Source organism: Lacerta agilis, chromosome 11 (assembly GCF_009819535.1).
Source record: "Lacerta agilis isolate rLacAgi1 chromosome 11, rLacAgi1.pri, whole genome shotgun sequence".
NCBI classification, from domain to species: domain Eukaryota; kingdom Metazoa; phylum Chordata; class Lepidosauria; order Squamata; family Lacertidae; genus Lacerta; species Lacerta agilis.
Window position 1 is genome coordinate 27,694,796 of NC_046322.1, and position 12,417 is coordinate 27,707,212.

Below are 12,417 nucleotides of genomic sequence, written 5' to 3' on the forward strand. Positions count from 1 at the left end.
AATGTAATTGACAAAAATCGGATTTTATTAAAAGTACCACTTTATAAAAAGTTTAAAATATTGGAAACAAAATTACTGCAAAGTACATTTTTGAAAAAAGCACATAATTGCATGCTACACTGAGACTACATTATTGGTCTCATTGCATATTCACAGCATATTTAAAATATAAAGAGTTGTCTATAAATTATATATATATAAACCTTAGATATATATATCTATCTATATATATATATATATCTCAGTGCAAACAATACTCACTTGGGACATCAGTAATACAATAGGGCGTTGAGAGAGATTGGCAACAGATAGGTTTGGCAAACATATACCGGTGTCTACAAACTGCTACATGTTTGTTGTAAGACTTATCTCATGAAGGACTGTGACCCTCAAAACGCAAACCTTTTAATTATTACTGAAGATTAGTGATTACATAAGACCATAACAGTAAACCTGGGAACTAGCAGTGGCTATCAGCATTTGCACTGAAGGTTCCCTTTAAAACCAACTAACTTGTCTACAGAAGCAGAAGCCTGATGATTTGTTTAGCACAAGTATCAGGCCAGCTGCTTTTGGTTTTTCCATCCCACAGGAAAGATGGAAGGATATAGCAGTTTGGATGTTCTTAGAAGTTCTGTAAGGCAAACACTGTTCAGTTTTTCATTGCCAACAGGAGACCAAACTTCCATCCAAATATAAATTTAGTAGGTTGACTTCGTAGTCTGTGAACCGGAGGAATAAGAGGGGGACTTCCTTGGGTATCTGTTTGATGAGAGAGAGACTTGCATCCTCTTTGTAGTGCGCACACTTCGACAGAGGAGTGCGTTTTTAAGGTTGTCCCTAAAGTCCTTTGAAATGAAGTAATAGACAAATGGATCGATGCAGCTGTTTAGGGAAGAAAGGCACAACGCTACAATGTACAAGGCATATACATTACTGGTGTTGTGGGTTGTGATCTGGGCATAGTGCAACACGAGCAGAATGTTACTGGGCAAAAAACAGATCAAGTACATGGAAAGCACAGTAATGATGAACTTGATGGCTCTTTTCCGTTTCTTCCCAATGTTCTCATCTGTAATGGAAGCGTTCAGAGTCTTTATCATGAGGACGTAGGAAACAGTTGTGAGAACAGCGGGGAATAAGAAAACTCCAATTGCTAGAGAAAGGAAGTAGTTATACATGTCTTTAGCCAACACTGCATGAGGCAGGACATCATGACAAGTGGTGATGTTGAGGTTAGAAACATAAACAGTTTGGTCAACAAGATACAATGGAATGGTGCCAAGGAGGATGAGTATCCATATTGCAGCTGATATCCCCACAGAAATTTCCGACTTCTTTCTTGAGTGCAATATGGGGTTCACAATCACCCAATACCTTTGTACGCTGAGACATGTCATAAAAAGGATAGAGCAGTACATGTTTCCATAGAAGAACCCAACGAGTACTTTGCACAAGCCTTCGCCATAGATCCAGTTATTGCCATTAATATGGTATGCAATCTTCAGAGGAAACCAGATAACAAAGAGGAGATCTGCCATTGCCAGGTTAGCCATATAGACCACCGCTGGGTGCCGCTTTTTCGTTCTCAAGAAGAAGACCCACAGAGCCATAGCATTGCTTGGCAAGCCAATGATGAACACTAGAATGTAGACTGTGGGAAGGAAGACTGTAGTCAACTTGCCAGTGAGGATTTTGGCTGCAAAAGCATCCACAGTGTATACATCTTTAGAGGTGTTGCTTGTATTGACCTTATGACCAATAAAGCTTCTTCCTTTTGTCGAGTTGGTTGGATTTCTCTCTAAAAAGGAGATAAAAGCAAGAGTGTTAGCTGCTCATTGGTGAAAAACCAAACATGATATTCATGAAGCCTACATAGAGAACACTCCTAAATACTTAATTGGATACTGTAATTCAATTTGGTTTGGGGGAGTTCTACCATTGAACTGACAGGGCTATCTGGCAAGCTTGACTCCATCAAGACAACCCACAAATTTAGAATCTTTTAAAGAAGAGAGTGCGAAGGCCATGCTTAATCCTTCCTATGCCTGTCCATTGTTCCTGGGAAAACCCTCAGTGGCTGTTCTTACCTTATTTATCCATCATACTTAATCTTTCCTATGCCTGCCCATTGTTCCTGCTAAAGCCTATGGAGGTCATTTTCCTTTATTATCTATCATGTTTTTATCCCACCCTTTCTTCAAGGAGGTGGACTGCTTCCCCCTCTTCATTTTATTCTCACAAACATCCTGTGATGCAAATAAGATTGTTGCTGAGGAAAGGTCTCAACCTTGAGCTTCATGGCTGAGTTGGGATTTGAACCCAAGGTCTCTCCAGTACTAGCCTGACACTCTAACCACTATACTTCATTGGTTCTCAGCCATTTCCACCACCAATTAGGCTTATTATTTTGTGTCTTGAGAGTTTGTCAAGCAATCCAGTGAGTATTTGTATTGCATTTGCATTGTAAGTGTATTTCACAAAGAATAAATGGTATTGGGGAAAGGAGGTGGAAGTTGGGAGTGTGGTGACTTCAAGCAGACACTGTCTGGAAGAGTTGGTGAGGACAGACAAGCCATGGATTAATAACCTAAGCACTGCTATGAAAGCGTTTTGAAAACAAAAAGGACTGAACCCTCTGTTGGGCTCAAGGGAAAGAAACACATTGTCTTCATTCATTCATTCATTCATTCTCATCTATACCTATCTATCTCCCAAATACTTAACAGTACTTTTCTTCTACATCAGTGATATAAAGTAAGCCCAGGACTGGGAACAATATGTTTCATTCATAGCACGTAGTTCTGCCTAACTAATGCAATAGTAGGTGGAGCATTAAGCCAAAGTGCTCTTCAACGCCTGCTCCCAACTACCTAACATGGTCAGCACAATTGGCTGCAAGAGGGTTTGGCCCTGACTAATAGCAAAGTTGTTACACAGCTGCAACTCATGCCATTATTTAGTTAGATATTAACACTGGATGCTAACTGGAGCCACTGAACTAAAAGGCTCACTCATTCATTAGCACTATGAGCAGGAGAAAACAGGAATAGATTGGGCTTTGTATAGCACACACTCAAAAGTACCTGAAAAACCAGTATTGAAACTTTTTTTGTTTTTACTTTGTTAGTAAGTGTTTTTAGTGTACACAAATAATGAGCAGGAGGTATGGGGAAGAAGAGATAGAGAGAAAAATGCCTCCTACTCCTACCTCCAGTGTTCCCTTAGCCCCTGGAACTATTACCCATGTCCTACCATAGAAAGGTCACAATGTAAAATCTAGACTAATTTCACTTTTAAACTCACTCTGCAGAGCCAGCCCAATATATTTTGCTGCCCAGCTTAAAGGAAAAGAGCAGACCCCATTGGTCTATGTACAGGAACCAACCAGTTTGACGGTTGGATCTTAATCAAATAGCCATTATAGGATAGCAACCTCATTTGTGGCATGGAGGCGGTGGCTAGCCTAAGGGGTTCAGGAGAGGCCATGCAGCCCACAGAGCTCCACCACCCAACGTCTTGTCAACGTTCCACACCTTACAGCATCTGCAGACTATGGCAGCCAACTCTGTCTACCCAATGGTAGGGTGAGCCATATGGAATTTTACAAAATGCTTTCTCTTCGTTCTTCTTCTTCTTCTTCTTCTTCTTTTTACAACATATTGTGAAATCCTCAGGAGCAAGGTTGGCGTCTGCAGCTAGGTCTTGCAAGACAACTACCTGCACCCATTGATTTCTCAGAGTCAAATATAGTCCCTTAGCACTAGGAATGTTGCTTTACAATCCCTCCTGCAGTCGGAAGATGTAAATCACAACTGCCAGTGTCGAATCTGAAAAGGGCGCCAAGGCACATTGCAGGAGCTGCAGTGGATGGTTTAGATAAAGTGACGTTATGTGTGAACAAGCACTACACAAATGGTAGCTACCCATCCTGCACAGATCAGTTTGAGAAGGCAAAACACACCCCCAAGGAACAAGGCAGACCTGGCTCGGAAAACAACCCACTCTCTTGGTACGTTCCTGAGTCAGACCACTAGTCCATCTAGCTCAATACTGTCTTACACTGAGTGGCAGCAGCTCTCCAGTGTTTCTTTCCTAGCCCTACGTGGAAATGCTGGGGATTGAACCTGGGACCTTCTGTATGATTATCACTCCAGGAAGTACAGCTTATCTCCAACCACAACAAACTATATGTACTTGTCTCTTACATACTTCTGCTTTCCCCCCCACTTTCCAACTTCAGAATGCAGGTTCTTTGAATGACAGGAACTGCCTTTTTGGTTTTACGCCAGAAAGCTTCATGTGCATCAATGGCATGGTATAAATGAGTTACAGGTAGCTAGCCGTGTTGGTCTGCCATAGTCAAAACAAAATAAAAGATTAAAAAATTCATTCCAGTAGCACCTTAGAGACCAACTAAGTTTGATCTTGGCATGAGCTTTCATGTGCATGCACACTTCTTCAGATATGTGCATGCACACGAAAGCTCATACCAAGAACAAACTTAGTTGGTCTCTAAGGTGCTACTGGAAGGATTTTTTTTTTGTTTTGTTATGGTATAAATGAGTAATTGTGTGTGTAGCTAACTTGCCAGACTTTTTAGTCCACTTCATTGGCTTCTGCTGAAAGAGATGTTAGGGATGGGTGCCACACTCCTGCAAATATATTACAAAATCTTTTGTAGATATTGAACCCTTTTTAAAAACGAGAGTGATTTTTCTAGAAGATTACTCAAGCTAATATAACTTAGCAACAAAACCAGAGTCTAAATGCACAGATGGCCATAGAAAAGGAGTATTGAATTGTTCTTAATTAACTGTGCTCCCCAGGTAGAAGTCACAGGCACCATAAAAGACCTTTAGATTCAAACAGAAGCTTAACAGATGCGAAAACAACCATTGACACCATCACAAAATTAAAAGCTGCAGAGAAGCCTTTGCAAAGCAGAAAACGTACATTATCTCTTTTTAAATAAATAAAAATAAATACTCCACGACATTGAGCAGTTTAGACACAAAGTGAATACTTTGTTAATCCAATCTTAGTATTTTGGAAACTTGGACTGCCCAGTCAATTCTTACAAAAAGTAGTAAGCAAAAGAGGACGTCCATATAGTGATCGAAGAAGAGCCTTCAATGAACTGGTATAAGGCCGTTTTACAATTGTACAAGTTGCATTTATGTAAAATGAAGTCCTGAGAATGTTTGCACTGCAAGGCATACCCAGGAGGCATGAAAAGAGCCCCAAATTACCCACACTTTCCTAAACTTTTAGATTATGCATTCTATTCATTTACTACAAGCTAATACCAAAGCCTAATAAAATTATATTGAATCTCGCAGCCTAAAGTGTTATCCATTGCTCCCAAAAGTCCTGTCTTAATGCATGATAGAACTGTTTTGCTACAGTCAGGAAGATTATACTTTGATCTTTTCAGAAGAGCAGATCCTTAGAACTAATGGCTGAGAGCTTAATTAAAGATTCGTTGAGTGCTAGATCTTTAAGTTTTCTTTTTCAGACTAGGTTTTTAAATGTGGTAAAAAAAAAAAGGATCAGTCTGTGTCAAACTATTTTCATACATATTTTAAATGTAAACCATGGTTCAAAGGAAAGCATTGTCAAGATAGCAGGTTTATATAAGAACCTTCGGTAACGAGACAATTTTTTGTTGTTATTTACAAGATATACTGGATGCCTTACTGAAGATATCTAGGTGAAGTAAAACACTTAGTATCCATTCACAAGAACACAGATAATTATTGTACACTTCAAAGTAAATCAGATATTAACACAATGTTCTAAGTCGACCCCCCCCCCCAGCCCGGCACCAAAACAAGAAATGTTTTAGGCATTGAAATTAGTCACTTTGAAGTGAAAGCCAAAAGGTGCAAGGAGGAAGTGTAAGTCAGTGGTGTTCGCACTTTCTAAAGGCAAATAAATCAATGTGGAGAAGACTCCATAAAGTTGAGCAGTCTCAAAGCCACTGCTGAAGATCTTTACTCCAGGTAAACACGACTTATGGCGATCCATAAGTTAAAAAAAGAGGGGTGGGGAAGCATTCAGTATATGCTTGGGACAGCTTATATGATTTGCAGCCATGCACTCAAAGCAGGACATTAAGTTAAACCTTGTTTACCTTACACGGATAAATAATAATGGAAATGGGTGGGGTGGGGCGGTTAACATCCCCAAAGGTGCAAGTCTCTCTGCACATTTGTTTGGGAGTCCCACTGCGCTTACTTCCACTTTGCGTAAACAAGCAACCGATCCTGCTGCTAGGACTAAGAAGAGGCAAACCAAATCTACCTTCGCTTTACCTGAGCCAGAGGCCAGCGAAATCTCCAGGAGGGGAAAGGTTGGAGGGCAGGCACAGAAAAGGTCCCCGCCACCTTCTTCCCCTCGGCGAGCACAGGGCTCTCCGTGCCTTACCTGAGGCAGAAGCGAGCATCAGAGCTCCAACCAGCACCACGAACCCCAGCCAAGCCCGGCTGAGGCGCCCCATTTCCGCGGCACGCGCCTCGCTGCAAAGCCTTTGCACCAACTTCCTCCTCGAGCGTCGACGGCGACTGGGCAGTTTCACTGATACCTAAAAGGGAGAGGTGGAGGGCTCGGGAGGGGGCGGCGCCTAAGCAGCACCTCCGTGACGTCATCGCTCCAGTCCTGCCCTCCCCCCTCCCCCGCGTCTGGCTGTAGGTAGGTGCTCTTAGCTGCCCGCGGGAGAACGGCGAAGTGAGCTCAGGGCTCTGGAACGAGGCGCGGAGGCGGAGGCTTTTCGGGCGCCGCCATCGAGCTCACGGAGCGCCTACGAGCAGAGCCAGACAAGTTCCCAGGCAGTGCCGGATTCACGTATAAACTAAACATGCTATAGCTTAGGGCCCCACTCTCTTGGGGCCGCCCAAAAAATTTAAAGGAAAAAACCCCACTGGATGTACTTTTCCAAAATATAAGATAAAAAACACTACTAATATACTTCTTAATTGTATTTCAGTTAAACAATTACTTTGATAAGATACATATTTTGTTATGTGCAAATGGCTTTAGATACCTATTAGGTCCATAAATTACCATATAGCATATATTCAACACAAAGAACAGCGACAATTTGTTGACAAAAGGACAGCTGGACATATAAAAGGTCCCATTACCTTCAGTAGCTTAAGGTCTCATCAAACCTAAATCTGGCCCTGTTCCCAGGAATCACAGGCGCCAAAAGGCTTTACTTGACACACATTTAAAGCATGTCCCACCCCCGCAAGAATCCTGGTAATTGTAGTTGACCCTCACCCAGACAAGGCCCAGCACCCTTAACAAACTACAGTTCCCAGGATGCTTGGGGTGTTGTTAAAGGTAAAGGGACCCCTGACCCTTAAGTCCAGTCGTGTCTGACTCAGGGGTTGTGGCGCTCATCTCGCATTACTGGCCAAGGGAGCCGGCGTACAACTTCCGGGTCATGTGGCCAGCATGACTAAGCCGCTTCTGGTGAACCAGAGCAGCGCACGGAAACACCGTTTACCTTCCCTCTGGAGTGGTACCTATTTATCTACTTGCACTTTGATGTGCTTTCCAACTGCTAGGTGGGGAGGAGCTGGGACCAAGCAACAGGAGCTCACCCCATCACGGGGATTCAAACCGCCAACCTTCTGATCAGCAAGCCCTAGGCTCTGTGGTTTAACCCACAGCGCCACTCACGCTGTGTTAATGGGCTTTAAATGTAGGCAGCCGAAGGCTACTCTTCTAATCCCACTTAACTGCCAGCAAATCCTACGGAATTCAGTAAAGGATACTTCAGTAAAAGTAATGGATTCAGTAAACTAATCCGTCACAATCCATGTCTACACATAGGAGCCAGCTCCTAGGGGCTGAGGTCCCTTTGGGTTCCCCAAAGTTGATGGGCCTTGCCATTCAAATGGTGTGCATGTGCCGTGTCTTGAGATCCATTATGTGATTATGGGGCTTACCTGCCTCCTTTGTTTGATTGAAGTTGGCACCGGCACCCCTGACTCAGAAGGAAGTCCCACTGAGGTTAGGGGGGCATACTCCCAGGTAAATGGGGTTAGGATTGCGTCCTTAGCCAGTTAGTGAATGAAGAGCTGTCTTGGGGGATCATGATTTCAAGGGTACAGCTCTAGCCTTCCTTTTCAAAAAACCCAACCACCCAACATCTGCAAGATTAGGTTCCCCATCCCTGTTTTTAAATCTAGCAAGCAGTCTTATTAAGATGCTAGTCTGTACTAATTGCTCCTGATTAACTGCATGTCATTTCAGAGCTTTAGAAATATTACCAACTGATGTGGTTCAAGCATGTTGCCACTGAACTATTAAAGAATTTGTAGAACCAGTTTAGAGCATTAACTGGTTAGTGGAACAATTATAAATGCATCACCTTTGCCATTGAATAGGTGAGTCATTAGGCACAATTGCTTTGAAACAAACAAACAAACAAACAAACAAATGTATTAAGTAGACAGAATGTGGAAATCTTTATCTGGTTTCAGTGTGAGACAAGTCAGAGGGTCTTCCTAAAAACAGAACCATTGTGCTATTAGCGTAGGATTTAGCACAGTATGGGTGGTTTCCCCCCACAGAGTGCCACAGCAATTGTGTTGTCAGACTGGCCACCAGTTTACAACCTCCATGATGCCCTGACCTTAGCATCCTAATGGTGAAGAATATTTGCAGACTGTTATGCAAAGTGGCCTTCCTCCCCCACCCCCTAGATGGGAAAAAGAACAACCCCAGAAATTCTCAGCTCTATTTCTGTGGGGGGTGGGGTGGGATCTGGTGCTGTCTCATACTAACTGAATCATCCCTTCCCTTGAGCCTTTTCTTCTCTTGGCCAGTAGCTAGATCTGCTGAAGGTGCAGCTCAGAACGGGACAAGAGTTTTGAAGAAGCAGTGAGAATAGTCAAAACAAAATCGAAAATTCTTTCTAGTAGCACCTTAGAGACCAACTGAGTTTGTTCCTGGTATGAGCTTTCGTGTGCATGCACACTTCTTCAGAGGAATAGGAAGCTGCAATCTCAAATCCCCTCTACTCTTTCAAGATAGGAAAGCCCCTATTCTTCATCACCAAAGTTTTGTGTACTGCATGTCCTGCCCATCCATCCGCCCACCTTTCTCCCTCCCCGCCCCCTCCCAGATACTTAAAATGTCCTAGTAATGCTTGAAGAAAGGAAGGGAACTTGTGGGGTTTCACCCGGGTCAAAGACCCAGTTTGGTATACACAGCCCCCACACTTTTGCATACACACACACACACACACACAGAGAGAGAGAGAGAGAGGGTGGCAGCCTCAATGGCACCCCTCGGGAGGCTTCACGGGGCAAAAGAAACCTGGCTAGTCCCTCCATAGCTACAGCTCTGCCAGCTGCATCTTGAGAGCCACCCATTTCAGGATCTTATCCTAGACTCAGTACAAGTGTTGTCAAATGTTATCGGTGTTTTATAAGAATGGAAGTTTTGCAACATTTCAACACTGGCCCAAATCCACACTTCAAAAGAGTAGACTCACAGTAGCAATGTGATGATTAATTTAGCCCGAAGAAAAACACAGGCATTCAGAAAGTAGCTGATTCCAAAAGAGAGAAACGAAACAACAAACCAGGTACTCTTATTGCATATTTTGGGTATTAGCTCATAAAACAATTCTGACCCAGAGTTAACTGATCCCCAGAGGGAATCATTGGTATCATATTTATGCCATGAAAAATGTGCAGTTAAGGAGATACAAAGATCCAATAGATCTAATTCAGCTAGATAACAAGCCTGCATTCATCACAACCACACCCATGTTTGCTTTTCTTCTTTGTTTTATGGAGCAGGACTCTAATGTATAATTTCTCCTATGTAAATAGTGACCTCATTCTCTGGCTGGAGACTTATGTAACCAAAGTAGCATAATCCACGTGCAAAAGAGAACTACCAGAAGGCTCAGAGTGACTCCAAAGTCTGCAGAAGTGCCCAAGAAGCCCCAACCCTAACACGAGGAATTCCCCACCAATCCTTGCAATTCATTGATGGCTGTGGATGCTTAGGGGCCATTGAATGCTGACTGACTCTCATCAAAAGGTGGGAAATGCAGAGGGAGGGGGCACGACCAGGATTGGTGGGGAATGGAATGGAGTATGCTGAAAGAAGACATTACTGTCTAGCTGAAATCCAGAACTCATTCTCCAGGTGTGGATCCTTATGTGGCCAAAATTGCACCATGTATGTATGAAATGGATTTATCAGCTTGAGGAAACAGCAAGGATTGTGGAGACATGCACACATAACTCTTCAGGGGAAAATGTCTTGTTCAGGGTCTGTTCCTAAAATCAATAAAGATTGAGGTTGCAGACATACCATACATTAAAGCATAGCCTCTCTAATGCTGGGAACTGTAGCTTGTTAAGTGTATTGCAAATTGTAGTTCTGTAAGTAGTAAACTACAGTTTCCAGTGTTCTTGAAGCGGAAAGTGCTTTAAATTTCTGCTGTATATGCATTCTGAGCGTGCTCAGTGGGCATAGAATACTGACTCTTGAATGGAATAAGAAACTGGGGAAATGGAATATCCTGGAATGAGGGCATTGCGGGAAACCTGAACAGGAGCATGTCATACGACAATACTTTTTTGCAACAAACGCTGGGGAAAAGAAGGGGAAACTGACTTTGGAAGTAGCAGATTGTCCCCACTTCAATCACTCTTCCCCTTGTTAGGATTGCTCAACTACATGGGAGCCTCTCATCATGGATTTAACATATATCATATCTAATTTAGACAGGATGAAGCTGGTGAACTCCTGTTAACTCAAATAACCAAACACAGATACAAGATCTGACTCTTTAATTGCTGTTTAGATACTTACTTAGCAGAAAAGGCAGGCCATAAATTCAGGGACATAATTTCCTCTGAAGTTCACATCTGTATTTAATTACAACTTATCTTCTTAATCAAGGTTCAGAATGACTAATATCAACATCCTATCTACAGGATTCAAATCCTTAATAGGCAAAAGCTGTCTGGATGATTCATCTTGTCCGTTTACAGTGAATTAACACAACATTCCTTGCTTTGTTTGAATATCAAGGGTCATAATCTAAAAGTTACACAATAATATACTTTCCCACTTTCTATATTTCATTCCTTAAGCTACTCTATTATGCTGAAAACATAAAACAGCTTTCTTAAACTGCTCATGTTTGACTACTTTCCTGCCTGATCCTTTCTTTTTTGCACAATTAAAGCCTGTTGTTTACACTAAAGGGTAAATGATTACCCTTGGCAATAAAACTGCATTCCTGGCTTATTAACTCATCTAAGTATATTCACTCACTAGTAGATGGGCTGTCCTAGGAGCAAGCTATACATTATACTTCAGCCTCCAATAAGGAAACCGAAGGGCTCTTTTTCAATTGCAAAGTGCCCTCAGGAAACATCAAGAGGAATGGGAAGGAAAGGAGAACTCAATAATACCTCCCCTGAAACTTCCTGCCATATGCCAAATGGTTTTTGTCTCTGGCAATATTCCATGCTTACTCACCAAGGTAGAGTGCCACAGGGGATAAAAGGAACACATAGGTGTGATGATTTGGGATTGGGGTGTGTGCGTGTAAACAAATGGCACGAGAAGGGTTCCCCTTCCCACCTGTCTCCTACCAAACTTCACCCTCCTGGGGACTTTTCAAGGCAAAACATTCATTAGGGCCTGCATTCTTCCCTGAAATTAAGGACAGGTGAGAAACAGAATATAGTAGCTCTAGAACCTGTGCAATATAATCTATTTAAATAGATTTTTTCTTCCCCTCATTGCTGCAAAAGGTCTGTATTAGGTTTGTTGTAACGTGGGGATCGTGATTCAGCAAGTGATTTCAGCTGTGACATAGCAGGCAGGAGACAGCTTCTTCATGTAACACTCTTTATTCAGACAAACAAGACTGGGCAACTGAGGAGAGGGATGCTACATTTATAGGGACAGAAAGAATGGCTAGAAAGGATACATTTTGGAGGGAACAATCTCAAGCAATCACAAAGCTGCCTTTTGGTGGGAACCAATAAGACTGAGGATCCAAATGCAGCAACTTGAATGAACCCATAGTAGCTGTTCCTTCTGGAACAGGAAGGCAGTTACTTTCCCCTAATGTGAATACAGACAATAGTAATACAGATATTATGACCTTTGAATCAATACGCAACAAGGTTTATTGTTTGTTTGAACTATTTATACACCACCTTTCAGTGCTAAAGTCCTCCAGAGGTGGCTTACAGAAGATATTTAGTTTCTCATATACAGCAGCATAATTCAGCTTCATATTATTGTTAAGATCATAGAATTGTAGAGTTGGAAGGGGCTCAGAGGGTCATCTAGTCCAGCCCTCTGCAGTGCAGAAATCTCAAATAGATCATACGTTGCTGATGTTTATTAATTTGTATGCTG

At 42.3% G+C, this 12,417-nt stretch overlaps 1 protein-coding gene across 1 annotated transcript; it reads right to left on the bottom strand.

The window, feature by feature from the left end:
- Nucleotides 1–4: 4 nt before the first annotated feature.
- F2RL1 (F2R like trypsin receptor 1) lies at nucleotides 5–6,572 on the bottom strand. The gene is made up of 2 exons (XM_033164318.1): nucleotides 6,430–6,572; nucleotides 5–1,801 (listed from the first exon to the last, which is right to left on the bottom strand). The coding sequence occupies exons 1-2, from the start codon at nucleotides 6,500–6,502 to the stop codon at nucleotides 702–704; spliced, it is 1,173 nt and encodes a 390-aa protein (XP_033020209.1). The 5' UTR covers nucleotides 6,503–6,572; the 3' UTR covers nucleotides 5–701.
- Between the last annotated feature and the right edge of the window lie 5,845 nt (nucleotides 6,573–12,417).